The sequence below is a fragment of the Athene cunicularia genome, assembly GCF_003259725.1.
Source record: "Athene cunicularia isolate RWA chromosome 3 unlocalized genomic scaffold, athCun1 chr3_part1, whole genome shotgun sequence".
Classification (NCBI taxonomy): domain Eukaryota; kingdom Metazoa; phylum Chordata; class Aves; order Strigiformes; family Strigidae; genus Athene; species Athene cunicularia.
In genome coordinates this window covers 90748956-90765066 of record NW_020799097.1, presented here as the reverse complement: position 1 = coordinate 90765066, position 16111 = coordinate 90748956, and the positions used below count along the sequence as shown (strand labels likewise).

Here is a 16111-nt window from a genome sequence, read left to right as displayed (position 1 = left end):
GTTATGGGCAAGACAAAGGTGAAGGGCTTTGGTTGGCTCAGGCAGGTCAGGCTTTTGGCCTTGATGGAACTGAGTTATTTGCTTAAGCTGTTCATTGTACTCATGCCACTGCTCCCAAGCTGTGCATAGGAGTTGCAGCTAAGGGGTTAGGTCTCTCCCCTTTTTGCTTAGGTAACGCTCCCATTGAACAGGGTTGCAGATGAAAGGCCCAAGGGCTTGTGTAAGACATGCCCTTCCTTTGCCACAGACCCATTCAACCAAGAGTAAGAGGTACTGTCATCCAGAGCCAAAGTTTCTCACCTCCAAGGTACCACACAGGTTGGGAGCAAGACATCCCAGATTATTTCAGCATTACACAAGCCTGGAGTGCTCAGCAGGAGTTGTCACTCGTCAGTGGTCCTGGCAGGGCACTCAGCAGAGCCAAACACCTTTCCCAGACAGGGTCCCATCACGCAACATGCTCCAAGTATGGAGCACACCAACAGCTCCCAGAATAGCTGGCAAAGGAGGTGTCAAAGTAACCCCCTAGCTAAACCCCTGCTGTGCTGGCATCAGGCTTGCAGCATGCCTTCTCCCTCCTGTGTGCACCAGGCTTGGCCAGGAAATGGGCAGTGCAGGGTGGGCAGCAGAGAGAGGTACCTGGGTGCTAAAGGCACGTAGAAGCCTACAGCTGCAGGTTGCAGTGGGCAGCCCCAATGCCTAAGGAGATGCTTGGGCACTCTGAGGTTAGGGAGGGATTGGGCTTTTTTTTCACCCCCAAAGAAGTGTCTGGGGCATCTGAAAGAGTGAGGTAAAAATAAAGAGTGCGAACCAGCTAGATTAGCCCCGTATCACAATGTACAGATATAGCCCAGAAGTGCAGATATTTCCTAACATGTCCCTCATCTGTGAACATGCAGCATCGCCTGCCTGATGTATGGATGTGGCTCATGCAGCACATTGAAAAAAGTCCTGATAGGAAAGCTTTTTCGGCCTCAGGATGCCAGCCTTGGGCAGGTAAACGGGTGGCACTTGCCCAACAAGCCCATTTGCCTGTACAAGTCTGTAACTTCCTCACACAGACAGTGAGCTGCACCTCTGGGAGACACTTTGGGATGCCCTCCCTGATGTGGGAAGCCAGCAAACCACTGACATTTGAGGGGGGACCTGACCCTTGTCCCCTCTATTGGTGCAAAGCCACCAAGGTCCTCCTAGCTCCCCAGACAGAAGGGAAAGCCTTCTGCAAAGCTGTGGTCAGACACACTTTGCATTCCTTTCACACCCTCCTGTGCTGTTGGTGCAGGGGATATCACCTCCCCACTCTTATCGACAACTCGCCACCTCCTGTGAGATATGAGGTACTTGGCCGGAGGTCCAGGCACAAGCACCTGGTCACTCAGGGGTGGGACACTGCAGGGCACAGCGGGGGCCAGCAACTGCCTCTGGGGTGGCACAGTGCTGCTGGGGCCATGCTGGCCCATGTCCAAACCAGGCACTGGGAGCAAGCATGGTGCTTGCATGGACTACGACTGCAGACCTCATGCTGGACGATTGGGATTAGCCTTAAATTTCAGGCACCCCAAGCACAGAGAGGCTGCCCACATGCTCACTGCATGGTCTGGGATAAAAATATCCATTTCTCACTACCGAAGTTCCCATGGGTGGACAGTGGGGGATGTGGCCTGTGGAACAGATTTCCTTTGGGTTTCCAAGGTCCTTTGTGGAACCACGCTGAAGGACAGAAGCTTTACAGGCATTTCTACACAGGTGCTGTAGATGGTGGTGGAGCCCAAGCAGAGGCTGGCTGACTTACAGACCCAGTCAGCAGCATAAAACATCAGCTACAAGGGGTCAAACCAGCTAGCAGGTGCCAAATGGGAAATATAAGAGGGGTTTCCAACAAAATGCACCCTTTTTTCCATTGCCAGTGAGGTTTTCTGTCATGTCTGCCCATGGCACCCTTTTCTGCCTTTCATGGTACTCTTTGAATCCCACAGACTAAATGAAGCAGGCATGAGGAAAGCACCAGCTGGCTGCCTGAAGATAGCATTTTAATTAACCAGCCTCCAAATGTGAACATGACCAGAAGCCTTTGAGGGAAAGTTCTCATGCTCAGGGTGAAAGGCTGCATGCTGGAATCAGAGCACCAGCCTGCAAACCTGGCCTCACTCCACGTGTTCTCACCTCACTTTGGGATGGGGCTTAGGTGAGCCAGGTGCAAACCCTGGGCAGGGTGAGGGGCAGCCACACTCCTGCATCCCAGCCTCTCCAGGAGCAGGATCCTCACTTATGTGCAGCTTCTCCAGCCAGGCTGAGCTCCCCTCCAACATCAAGCTGTGATCATTCTCCTCATGAGACGTGACAGCCCAGGTATATCCACCCTGGAGGATGAAGAAGAAGAGCTGGACTACTTCCAGGACCCCAGGCATCTCACTCAGAGCTGGCTTGGGCAGGTTCTTGCTGCAGTGGTTTGAAGCAGCTGCCTCAGCTCTGCTGCAGCCACACAAAAGTGAATTGTTTGGGCAGGCAGTCATCCCAGCTGAATGTGCCATCCAGCCAGGCACTGCCACTGCCTCATGGAGTAGGTGGCTACTAGGTCACCTGGCTCTGCAGATGTCCCACTTCTGAGCCCTCAGAGGTAGGAAAAGAGAGGTGCGATATGCTCTTCTCCTCCAGGTGCTGGGAGCAGCCAGCCCAGCTCACCATCAGCAGGCAGAGTTTGACATGTTGCAACTGATAGTAGGGACCTGTTGCCTCATCCGAGATCTGGGTTCCCTCATGCCGAGATTTCACATCCAGCTCAGCCCAACCTGCCAGTTTCAATCTTCTCAATCTGATGACCAAGTAAACATCTCCCAAGTCACATAGAGACAATGCAGGTCTACTGAGGATAGGTTTGCTGTCTTTGTCACCTTCCACCGCTATCTGCAAAACAGTCCATAGATCTCCACAAATCAAAAGCCAGTGGAGAACATGCAAGGAAGGCAATTCCTTGGGTTCCTCTCACAGCAGCATCCACAGATGGCCCCCACTCGCCTTCTCACCTCACTGCTACACTCCATGAGATGATACTGAACAAGACAAATCAGGCCCTCCTCAAGTACTCATCCTCTTTCCTCCACTCTGCTCTTGGCAGAGGCTGTGGCTGCAGATCCACCTGTTGAGCTACCCAAGTCCATGCTAAATAAAAACCAGATCCTTTGCCTTCACAAGAGCAGGATGGAGGCAGCCATGAACTCAGTGGTCTGTATTAACATGGATGAGTCACCTCCCAGGCATCCAGGAACATCCTGTATGCTCCTTTCCAGCGTGGCCAGACACGTGATACACTCACCTCCACAGCTGATGAGGAAATAACATAACTTCCAAAGAGGTTTTTCTTCCCAAAGACCCCAAAGTGCATCACAAAAGATGCAACAGATCAAGATCCCTCACAAAGTGATGAGCACGGTCAGAGCTGAACAGTTCTTTGTTCAGCGTTGTCCAGGTGAGGTCTTGTTGAGCCATCACTGGCAGTGGATTATATACACGCTGCTGCAGTTGCAAACACTAAGTCCATTACCAGTGAAGGGCAGACTCAGACCATTACTTTCATCTTGGATTTTAAGCTCCACCAGGATTGCATGTACTCATGCCTGTATAGTGCCCAGCATATGGGGCTTGGCTCCTGATAAGACAGAGGCAGGGTTGGGACCATCACCACACTTGGCATCAGAGGCTTGGAAGGAACCCAGGATCCCTGCCCCCCCCTTCCTGCCCATCAGACCACCCTCTTCTCACTGAGCGAGGAACTCGGGTTGAGCTCCACGCAAGTATTTTGGTGCCTACCTCCCATTCATTTCAACAGGCTTTAGGTACCTAGATGCTTTCAGAGACTCTGAGCCCAAATCCGAGTCTGACTGGCAGGTTGCTGGTGCCCTGTAGCCTCCAGAGGCAATGCTGGAGGGTCTGTTACACAATGGAAGAAAACCAGGATGCAAGGCAGAAGGAGAAGGCAAAGGAAATCAAGCTCAGAATTAAATTCTTTAATACAAAAAAAAGTTTGTTTGTCGTCGTCGTCGTGGTTTTTTTAAGATATATCTGTAATTTCTTTGTTTAAAAATAAATATGTACTAAGGAATATCTTGAAAAAATTCACTAGACACAATATGTAGTGTTAATATCTTTTTTCCCCGCAATTATTACAGATAAACAGTAGCACCAATAAATAAAATGATAACAAATATTAAAATTAAAAAGGAGAGAGATTCAAGATGTAGAATTTTCTATTTTTCCTGTTTCTTCTTTTTACATATATAAAAAAATCGTAGTGTCTATTTAATCCGAATCACACATATACATAAACATATATATATATATACAAACACATAGCCAAATATATATATAGTATGTAGATGTATATCTAACCCTTGTCTCAATAGGAATGTGTAGGGGTAGGTGTTAGAGAAATTAATTAAATAACTGCCCATAACATGCTACTGACTCTGCCAACAATTGGGGAGAGATGGGACGGGACAACAGGAAGGTTAAATTTATACACAACCAGTACAAATAAAAAAAAAAAAAAAAAAAAAAAAAAAAAAAAAAAAAAAAAAAAAAGGAGGTACGGCTTATAAATAGTTGAAATTAAATATTAACAAAGAATACTGAAAAATCCCTACTCTTTAATTAAATTATCTGTTTAATTTCTAATTTAAAAAGGGATATTAAATAAGTATATAAAACACTTTCTCTTCCCTCCCCCCCATCGGAAGCCTCTGTCTTGCGCACGATGCAGCATGAGTATTATACATTGCAGATGCAAGCACCCACCCTCGTGTTTTTTCTCCTTCTGAAAGCCATCAGTCGGATGGGGAGTTCCTAGTGGTTAGTAGTCACTTGTTGTGAGTCTGTTTTTAGACTGTCTTGTCTTTTTGGAAGCTTTCCGTGTTGTACATTATCAGGCGTTGAAAATTCAATTGCAGATGATGTTTGGCAGCATTCTGACACAGACCGAGTACCTTTTTGATTATTATTATTATTATTATTATTAATAATTTTAATCACAGAACTAGATTATATATATCCACATAGATGTACAAACACGCTTTCGGGGGGTGTGTGCGTGCGCGCATGTGTAAGGTGGGTTTCACATACACCACAGTGTATATTGCAGATACACACATAGCCAAGATTCTCAGACATGGCTTAGGGATTCCAGCTGCCTTCATGTTTGATTCCCCAGCCCAAGACATGGAAAAGGGACCTGATATTTACAGTACGTCATAAAAAAAAATCTTGACGTTCTTAAGGGTCATTCACACTGGGCACGCAAACTGAAGGCAGCAAAAGTTGCTTTCTTTTTCCCCTCTTCAATCTTGGCATACATATATATTATTTTTTTATATATATATATGTATAAAAATAAATATATATATATAAAAAAGAGAAAAAGACAAACACACATACACACAGACACAAAGGCACACATTCACATACACACACACACACCCCTACTGTGTATATACTTTTGATTAATATCCCTTTCCAGAAATGTTCCATAAGCATCTTGGATGCTCTTGAGTGGCAGCTCTGTGCATGAAGAAAGCAGACAGTGCTGAACAACTGTGTGGCTATGCACCGGTCCCCATTCTTGCTTCAGCACACTGAAGGCCTTGTGTCCTTTTGCAGCCACCAAGGGCGGGAAATCTAGACTCCTGTGATACTTCCTTGAATGGAAAGTTAGCGTGCATCAGCTGCCCACCATCCTTAAGAGAAGCCAGCATGTCTCTCTGGCAAAGTTTCTATAGTGAATAAAGTCAACGCAAAATGTACACTGACATCCCATGTCCCAGCAAGGCAGGCAGGTTACGAGACGAGTAAAGGCGAAGGTTGGGGAAAGAGAGGGGAGGAGGAATCCTTGATCACGCAGACGGCCATTTCCTTGGCCTTTGACCCATCGCACCCTAGGATGCCGCTCTTTGGAACTCCCTGCCCATCCTCTCCATCACCTCTCCTCCCTGTCCCAGGCAAGGAGAAGGTGGTTTGTGGTACAGCACACTCTAGAGAAACAGCGGAGGCCGCACAAGTCAGTTAGAGTTAAGAAGTTTACACCCAGCGCTTCTACTCAAGTCCAGTCTTAGCTTGTTTCTTATGCCCCAAGTAGCCCGCTTGTGTCCACAGCAGTCGAGTATTATCCAGTGAAGACACCAATAACATTAGCAATGTTAAAAAAAATAATCAGTATATATATATATATATTATATATATATGTGTGTGTGTGTGTGTGGTTAAGATATACATATATGTATATATAGATGTGGTTAAAATATATATACATATATATATATGTATATGCATGTATACACACATATATATGTATGCACGGGAAAACCCATCAAATACACCCCTATAGTCTTCCTGGCTCTGTTATTTAGCAGCATGAAAAGAAAAATAAAATAAACCAGTTCAAAACCCAAAGGTGAATTCTGTGCGGCGGGTGCCTTGGGGAATGTTCCTTCCGGAGTCCATCGTCCGTACTGAAAGTGCTGTGCTCTACCGATCCTTCATTTTTAGGGTTCATTTGGATTAGTGTTTTGTTTTGTTTTTTTCTGTCCAGGCGAGAAATCAGGCTCCAGAAACAGGGCTGTTCCCCCTTCTTTTCCGCTGCTCACCGTCTTGGTTTTTCACATCTGTCAGAGAGGAGAGGGAAGGAAAAAAAAGAGGAGGGGTTAATGTTTGTGATGGGGGTGCAATCAGGACATGGGAGGGAAGGAAGGGAGGTGGCTAATGCGTTTAAGAGCACATGGTGTTAAGACATGGCATGACGTCACTGGTGGGGTGAAGTGCTGTGCAGATGGGGCAAAACAGCTGAGAATCTTGACCCAGGAATAGGTCGATGAATTCTAGTCCCCAGGCTCACGTAGATGGGGTGGGGGATACTGGTACAGGGGTAAATTTAGGAGCAGAATCAGAGGCTTCCTCACAGATGAGCAGACTGTCTTGTTTGCACCCTCTCACACCATGCACACATAGATACACACAAACACACAGAAGGACAAGGCTAAGCAACGCATGCAGAAAAACACACTCCTTCAGCTCTCCACCTAGCCTGTTGTTTGGGTTGGAAGCAGTGCAGATTACAAGGCTGCATGCAGGCAAGAAGGTGAAAAGTGCCTCTCATTCCACTAGCTGCCATGAGCAGAGGTTAGCACTAAAAACAGCAGCAGCAGCCCAAAGAAGCAGCAGGAAAAATGAGGATTTACCCTCCCCTGTAGGGCCCAATTTTAATTCTACAAGACAGAGCATGAGGAACTTCAGCTTAACCAGCTTTTTATCTGGAAGCAGATAAGCTACCCACTTCCTGTGACTGCTTCCTATCATTCTGGCCAACACACCAACTCTGGAAACCTCCCTTAGTGCCAATTATCCCACCACAGAGAGGGACTAGTAGGAGAAACTAGTAAACCCCTTCTGCCATCATGACTTCTTTAGGGTATTGTTCATTTTTAATTGGTATTTGTTGCTATTTCTCATCCTTCAAACTCTGTAGGGTAATTTCCAGTTATTCTCAGGTTTGGGAACAGGAGCAGAGGTAAAAGGCCAAAGTTAGGTCTGGTCTCACATTTCAGGGGTTATGCTCACTGGGGAAGTTTAACTCCAGAAGCTGCACTACTTTTGGTCCCTCCATCAATTACTTTTCCACAGAAATTACAGTACCCCAGAAAATTCCTCTGCATACAGAGTAGTTTCCACCACGCTGGCAGTGTCAACATCTCTCTGGTTTGGGCACAAAGCATTTTCATACTTAAAGGAAGCACTTGCAATACTTGTAGCAATCTTAGTCACCTAGCCAGTTCCAGGCAGGCAAATGGAGGCAAATGGATGTCTCCTCTTTCAGGATGTAGCCACAGAGGACCCTGGATCTCTCTCCCTTACTCTCTCCCATCCAGTCAGTGCCACTGCAATACTCTCAACAAGAGGAATCTCCTAGATCTCTGTGAAAGGGACCTGAGTTCAGTCACAGCCAAGGGTTCATTAGCAACCCCATTTCTATGTCTCTCTCTGGATAGGTAGGATGACCCCGCACTAGAGATGTAGACGCAGCTGGTGCTAGTTAAGAGACCCCACTGTGCTCACCAAAGCGCTCAGGTGAGAACCAGGAATCAGTTTCTGTGCATGTCTATGCCACAGACGGTGTGTGACAGGTAGCACTCCGATGACACATGCACAGCATGGATCTCTGAACAAATACTAACACACAGTGTCTTTACATCTCCCACCTCACACCTGAAATACAGACCTCTGCCTGCCTTCACCCAGAGACACTTAATCCTGCTGTATCCCACGTCACAGCCCTGAGTGCAGTCCCTCAAACCACAGCTCCAGCCGAGACATGGACAGGGAACTGTGAGCACAGTGGAAGAGGGCACGGTGCTCTTCCCCGCTTTTAGAAGAAGAGGCAAAGGAGAATGTGGGGACAGCCTTGAGGGAGGCTCCTGGCCTGGCTTTCCTCACTCTGAACACAGCAGAGTGTCCACAAGCCGCATAAAAAGGGCTTGGAAGACAGGGGTAGTCAAATCCCAGTCAAATAAGGATTCTTCTTTGTCCAAAAGTACCCTCAGAGTTGCATACAGATAACGTACAGAGGGCTACAGACTTCCCCCCCTTGCTACCTTAGCAACATAAACTCCATTATCTTGTTCTACTGGAAAGGATACCTCAGATACAAACGCCCTGTCTCTGGGAGCTGCCCCCGTCCAAGTCCTGACAGCACATCTGAAATGCACAGCCGCCCTCTGACACAGGGAAACTGTCCTCATCTCAGTTAGCCCCTCTGGCCCACACAGGACAGAGAAAAGAAGTAATCATATAGCACTGGTGCCAGAAGTCAGCAGGAAGCAAGCTCCCCCCTCTTTCTCTTTCTCTCTCTTTCTCTTTGTGTGTTTCTCTTTCATCCTTCCGGACACAAACCTGCAAGTGCGCTCGTTTAACTCAAGCTGCCTCGACTTGCAACGTGAGTCTGTGAATTTGCAGGAACATTTACAGGTCTGGGGATCTTGTACAAACAAGTGCTTTCTCCTCTCTGAGCAAGGCTCACAGTGACTGCAAAAAGGCAAAAGGAAAGATGTCTAAGCTACAGTGCTTCAGCAGAAAGAAAATACACATGCAACACCCTACACATCAAAGCAATCCCCTTGCCCCCTCCCACAGCCCCCATGCTGCCCACTGGAGCGTCGCGGGCTGATGGATTTTCCAGCAGCACCCAGGAAGCCCCAGGACAGCACCCCCTTGCATTAGCGTAAAGAAAAAGAAAAAAGGCTCTCTGCACAGTATTCACAAATGCTGCATTGGATCCATCGGCACAGGCCAGAGGGAGGAAGAAGGGGAAAAGCAAGGATGGGAAGGTGAGAGGTCCCAACCAGCTACTGACATATCAATGAAAGGCATTCTCTGAAGTGGGCTATTTGAGTAGAAAGAGGCCAGCAGCTAAAGGAGTTAAATACACATGGTCTCTCCTCCTCTGGAAAGCAGCTGGGCTCCAGCATCACGTGCTTACCCCTGCAGCCAGCACTGCCCTCCTTTCTGTAAACCCCACCCCAACCTTGTCACCTAGATGTCTCCTACAGAGGGGCCATGAATTTACAATGCAGAATTCTGTGAACCACCGTGAGAGAGACAGAGCAAAAGGGACAGAGACAGGGATAGATAAGCCACCAAATCCAGCAGAAAGAGATTAAAAAAGAGAGAGAACCCCCTTGAAGTTCCCCAGCACCCCCTCTCCGACTTCCCACCGTCCCACCTCTCCTCTCCACCTGTGACTCCACCAGACACGCACGCACACACGCACGCACACACACACACATGCATGGCAGATGCCAGCCTGCCTGTCACCAGTCACTGTAGCAGTGAGGGCACAAGACGAGTGGGGGAAAGCGGATGACAGAGTTGCAACCATAAGGCGTGGAAAAGAGGTGCAGGGTGTTCGCCCACCCACCCGCGCTCTCACACTTTGGGAAAATGGTCGCCACTGATGATTAGAGAGCCAAGCAAGCTAAAGCCACCTTCCCTGAGATACCCTTAGTGCCAGAGCAGTGCCACCACCAGTGCTGCCCCTGCAGGATCTGCAGCCCACCAGTGACTGGGAGGGGAGGGTGAGATTTGCGTGAGCAGCAAGCAGGCGGATTGGTTTGGGGAGCGGGAGGGAAGAGAGTCTACAAGCAGAGGACACAAACGTACAAGCTGGGTGGTTTGTACCGGCCTTTCTTGCGCTTTCTCTTTTGACCCTTCCCCTTTCCTCGCTTTGATTTTCTGGAAGAAAAACAAAAGAAACAGAGAAAGAGAGAGAGAGAGAGAAGGAAAGAAAGGCGGGGAGAGAGAGAAAACGGAAGAAAACGCAAGGAAGAAGAGAAAAAAAAAACACAGCCATGTGCCTTGCTGGGAGGGGGGAAGCACATGAGGCAGGACTGGAGGGCAAGTCCCAGGGTCGAAGCACAGATCTCCACCTTGCACACATGTTCACCAGCCCTCGTGTGCTCCTGTCAGCACCACAACCAGCCTGCCCACAGCCAAGCCAACGCCAGGGGACTCAGCAGAGACCACCTCCAGCAGGGCTGCTGCCAGCAGAGGCAGTTCTGCAGGAGCTTCAGAGAGGTACCTGCCCCGTCCAGAGAGGGGCAGCGGGAAAGGAACAGAGGGTGAGGGGGAAGGAACAGAAAGCTTCGTGAAAGCGTCACGCGACCGCAGTGAGTGCAGACAACCGTTCCAGGCGACAAGCGCAGGCGCACACTGACTGACAAGAGGTAACCTGAGTGGAGGGGTTCTCCCTGGGGAAAAGGAAACTGCTCTGACCTGACACGCTGCCCAGCACTGGGTCTAGGAGGGGGCAGCTGAGCTCCAACAGCTCTCCTACAGGGCTGGTGGTAATCTTCTGCCTTGGGATGGGAGCAAAGGGGGCCTGGCCTCAGCACCCCGCAGACAAAGGGAGAGACCTGGTCTACAAGCAGTGCTGTGTGGGAGAGCTATCTAGCCCGAAGGCTCTGCTCACCCACCCCAGATCCTGCCTGTGGTTTGGAGGACTCCAGGAGACCTCCCTGGATGCCTGCTAACATCCCCTCTGGCAGTCTCCATCATAGGTAGGGAAGGGGAAAGAGGGAGGCCTGACCTAGCTATACACCCAGGAGATAACCAGCAAGCAGCTTTCAGATCTTCCCTCCTCTCCCTCCCTCCCCTCCCCTCCCCTTCCACATGGATCTGCCAGACAGACAAGCAGACAGAGCCAAGGCACTGACTCCATTCTGAAAAATTCACCAGTTGCTCCCAACTCTTGGGCAGGAGCTGAGACAGGAAGGGGCTAGGGCATGCAGGCCTGGGCACTAACAGTGGATCCCTACAGGCCAGTGAGAGCACAGGGAGGGAGGGAGGCTGGAGCCTGCGCTGCTCCTTGAGCCACATTAGCACAGAACCAAGGGAGAGACATGCAAGGAGAAGGCCCTAGGCAAAGCACCAGGGCTTGTCGGGCAAGTGAGCCCCAGCACTGTGGCAGTTCAGCAAAGGCTCCCTTGTTCCCTGGCCTTGGGAGGAAGCTGTCAAGGGGACATGGGGGGACAGAAGGGACAGCACCATAGCTGTTTCTTAGGCCCTGTTCAAGTCGTCTCACTGGAATGAGTGTCAGAGCATCAGCTCGCTCCCAGCCTCTGCCCTACATGTCTGGAGTCACAGGGAGGCGGTGAGGGAAGGAAAATCGACCTGAAGGGAGGAGATGGGCACCAATATAAACAGACTTTCAATCCAGCACAAATCAAAGCACAGCAATCTCTCCCATCCCTTCCCTTCCTTCCCCAGGGAGTGCAGAACCAGCAAAGAGCAGGCAAGGTGCTGTTAGAAGAGGAAAGGGAATGCAACACAGTCCGGGCTGGCTGCTTCACCCACACCCCATCCTCACCAGAGTTCACACAGACCCAACTCTCGCACACCTTCAAACCACAGAGCCACGCAGACCGACCGTCCCCAACACCGCCCCGCACAGAGAGGAGTGTTGGCTGCACAAAGCCCAATGAAGCCAGGAGCATATTTCCAGGGGAAGGAGGAGAGGCTGGAAGGCAGCTAGAAATATACAACCACCAGGAGAGGGGTGAAAGAAGTTCTCTCACTCTCCCACTTGCTCTCTCTGTTTCTGTTTCAGCCTCATCTCCAATATTGACCCCCTTCTGCTTCAACTCCACACCTCTAAACGGCAGAGTCACTACCCCAGCCATGCCCAGACCAGTTGACCCTCTCACCCAGAGAGTTCACTCTTTCTTTTTGATGTTGTTCCACCTTTAGTGATTGGCCCTGCAACTACTGCAGGACAAGAACTTATTTCTCTACTTTCCACAACCTTTTAACTTTGGGGAGGAAGGAAAGGGAAGGTTGTACCTTAACCTCCTTCAGATCACCAGAGCAAATCCATCAGACTGAAAAAACCTCTCATGAAAGCCTCCACCGAGACCCAATTAGGTCATCCACCTCCCTTTACACCCTCCTGGGCCCCCACCCAACCAAAACCAGCGACACATCCTGCATGGCATCAGTCCTGCCTCCACCAGGCCTCTATTACCACCTCTCCCTGTAGCCAGCAGAGTTCCTACCCAAGCTGCTGTGAAAGAAGCCAGCAAGTACTCACTCAAGCAGCAAGAAAAAAATTAATAATAAAGAAAGTCAGCGATCTGCAGTAACCAGAAACACCCCAGGAAGAGGGAAGGGAGGATGGGGGATGCACCTTGAATCCATTCTGGTAGGACACACACGATGGGACTTCCCTGACTCGGGATAAAGCATTAGGAATGACTGCCATGGCTGTGGGTCATGCAAGCTCCAGGTCTGGGGTATGAAGGAAGGACCGTCAGATCTGGGTTTCTGTGCCCACCTGGAACGGATTCAGAGTGTCGCCCCATGCACTACCATATGCCATTTCCAAAAACACCTTCTCAAAGTATCTCCAACCAAAGAAAAGGACAAGGGGCAGTGGGGAGAAGAAATGCCAACCAACCACCAAAAGAGAAAGGAGGAAAGGCTTGTCACTTACTTTTCTTGTTTGTTTTTGACATCTTTCTTTGGTCTGTGGGGAAGAGAGAACAAAGGCTTCATTAGAAGGGAGCTTACCACATATGTTTCCAGTACTATCCCCAGTTCCCATCAAGTCCAGGGAAGGACATGTATAGCTAGCACTGCAGGATACCCATGGCACAGGTTAAGTGGTCCTTCTCAAAGTGTTTGCTCTCCTGGTGCACCTCACTGGCAGCCAGTGCCAAAAGACCCCAGGTTGCAGGCTAGCATTGTCCGCCTGTGATATCCAGAGATGGAAGAGCCTCGCCAGCAAAGGACTTCTTTTCCCAGGCTCAGCCATCCCACTTCAAACCAACTGAGGAGACTGCAGAAGCCTCTGGACAACAGTCCCAACCCAATGGCAGAAAAAAAGGAAAGGCTCAGAAAAAGTTTATTGCAAGAGGAACCAGTGCTGCTCCATTCTCACCTGCAGTCACATTTACTGTGCTGTAAGAAGCTCATGTGCGCTATGTGCTGACTCTGATGGGGTTTAATTCTCATGATCTGGAATGAAAGAAACAGAGAGGGTCACCGCCCATTCACTCTTTATATTCACAGCTCCAAATCAGCCTGCTGCGAAGCAAAGCATTTGCACCCCAGGTGCTCCTGGGAAGAGCACGGCAGAGTCTGAGCTGGCTTTGAGACCTCATTCTCCCAGGCAGCAAAGGCCTTTGATCACAAGCAAGCGGCAACACCAGACTTGTGCCAAGGCTCTGTTTGCTCATGCATGCAAGGTGCCAGCCCTGGTGGACTGCCTTGGAGACAGGCATGGGAGAGGGCATAACACCACAGCAAGGTTCTCACTGAGCTGTCCCTGGTCGATGCTAGAGAGACAGTAACAGAGCATCCAGCCTGCTTTCACATAGAAGCATGCTTCAGTCTAATGCGAAGGGCCGAAGCAAAAATTCCATATCCAACTCCTTTTCCCTAAGCCACCGTTCCTTCCCAGCTGACGTCTCACTTTCTCAGTGAGTTGACACACGAAGTAAATCTGGTGATCTGTGTTTAAAACAGTCCTGCAGAGCCCTTCCCCCAGCCCCAGACGCCTCCAAGGAAATCGTACTAGACGCTAAGCATGTATTGTCACAGTCTCTCAACCCAGAACCTGGCTGGACCACTAGCTCTAGCGTCTGGACCAGAGATCTGCTCAAGCGCCTCTGATCCTTTACAGGAATGGGGGCATACCGGCCAAAATCTGTAATTCAGCAAGGAGTGGTAGAAAGAAAACCATTCCCAGCTACAGCGTGCTAGTATGCTCTGGCCCAGGCTGGAGCCTGCTAGTGGAAAGGCAGTATGGGGAACCATGGAAGGGCACAGACAGGTTCTCCACCGGAGTTCAAATACAGCTCAAATGACAAGTAAGAAGAGCTTGCTGGTCAACCACTTAGTCCCGCATGTCTCTCATCTGTATCAAAAAGCGATGGCAATATTTACAGTGGCCATTCAAGAGGCTGAGGGGCAAAAGTAGGTGAGGGAGCTATGGGTTAAGGATAATGGGCACCAACACCGTTGCAGACCCAAGATGGCATCCAGGCTTGCAGACAAAGCTCTCTAAAGCAGAGTTTGCATCTTCCCCATGTCTCCAGTCTTTGCTATCTCCACCATCACTGTTGTCTTCCAAGGAATGAATTCAGCAGCCTCCAAACAAAGGAGAATGCCCAGAGGCAGAAAGGCTTTTCCACTTGACACTGAAGCAGTGTGTTTCTTAGAGCCCCTTTCCACCCCTGCTGTGCCAATGTAGCTAATGACCCAAATCCCCCGATCTGTTGGTAAAGGCTGACCTCACATGCCCTCCAGGAGAGTACTGACAGGCTTTCCCATTTTGCACTACTCAGTTGCCTTCAGAGCAGCAGCTGTGTGGACCAAACGAAGAGCAAGAGCCCAAGGAATGTCGTCTTTGGGGCCTCAGAGATAACTCCATCAGAAATGCTGCTTCACATTCTCCTTTGCAGAAATGCTCCTCTGCATGCTCCTACCTACTGTATTTGGGCACTAGCAAGGTCAGAGCCAAAAAACGGGTTCTCCTCTTAGCCTTGAACAGACATGGGCAACTCATCTTTTAACCCTCCATGGTGTAATGCTGGGCACAAGGGTCAGGAGAGAGGTGAGCCCTCCTGATCCAATCATCTGCAGTGCCCTGGGGTAGGCTGCCCTTTCTCTGAATTAGCTAGGAGCTGGGACTTGGGGTGGCTGACTCGCTTCCTTCCACCCAAGCATGCCAGCTTGCAAGCAGGGCCCTCACCTCCATCGTGACGTTGTACACATCCACAGGGACACATTCTAGGCCCTCATCGCCGCAGCAACCCGCACATCTCATCAGAGGCACACAGGATGGCTTGAATATGTACTCCACCTCATCAGGGTACTCCTGGAAAATGTCCACCAGGGTCTCAATTGTCCTGCAGAAGCTGCGCTCGTAGACTTCCAGGAATTTGATAACTAAAAGGAGGAATGGAGGGAATAAGTTAATGCAAACTTAACTCCAGAACACCTAGTGCTTCGCCCCTTAAAACGAGCCAGACAGTTGCAACACATCTGCCCTATACTCTCCACTTACAGTCTTGCAGGCCTATGTCCTTTGTCTCTGAGAGAAAGACAATCTCTTCCTACCACTGCTTCAGGCCAGAGGCAAGATAGATAAGAGAGCCTCACTATTTGCCTCCCTGGCACCACGATGCATCCCACAGGTGTCTCCTCCCCAAACCCCATCCTCACTATCCCCCATACTCTCGGATATGCTGCCATATTAGCTCAGCCAAAAAGCACCTGAGGCTGCTGCAGATGATCTGCACTCTGGATTAAGGTCCTTCACCAGTCTGCCTTTTACCCCTTTCAAAACAGCCAGTGGCTGCCCCAGTGGGTTTTAGAAAACAAGGGGATAAGCCAGAAGCATCCCTTCTACAGACCTTGATGCAGAGACACTTTGGAGAACAAGCAGAGGGTTCTGAACAATTCACGTATCTTCACTCTTCCTGTCAGCTACCTCTTTTTCCCACGCAAAACATCCACCTCAACAGACCACCTCTGAACTACGACAGCACCTGCTACAAGTCACAGCCTCCGTGTC

At 49.5% G+C, this 16111-nt stretch overlaps 1 protein-coding gene across 1 annotated transcript; it reads right to left on the bottom strand.

Moving 5' to 3' along the window:
* Nucleotides 1-4992: 4992 nt before the first annotated feature.
* VEGFA (vascular endothelial growth factor A) lies at nt 4993-15769 on the bottom strand. The gene is made up of 7 exons (XM_026844606.1): nt 15760-15769; nt 15287-15483; nt 13472-13548; nt 13025-13057; nt 10198-10269; nt 8932-9063; nt 4993-6650 (listed from the first exon to the last, which is right to left on the bottom strand). Exons 1-7 carry the CDS (start codon nt 15767-15769, stop codon nt 6629-6631), a joined length of 543 nt encoding a protein of 180 aa, XP_026700407.1. The 3' UTR covers nt 4993-6628.
* Between the last annotated feature and the right edge of the window lie 342 nt (nt 15770-16111).

Coding starts and splice junctions, on each gene's coding strand:
- VEGFA (XM_026844606.1), bottom strand. Junction 13,549..15,286: donor TGTACAACGTCACGATGGAG/GTGAGGGCCCTG, acceptor CTTTCATTCCAG/ATCATGAGAATTAAACCCCA. Junction 6,651..8,931: donor TTAAACGAGCGCACTTGCAG/GTTTGTGTCCGG, acceptor CCTCTCTGACAG/ATGTGAAAAACCAAGACGGT.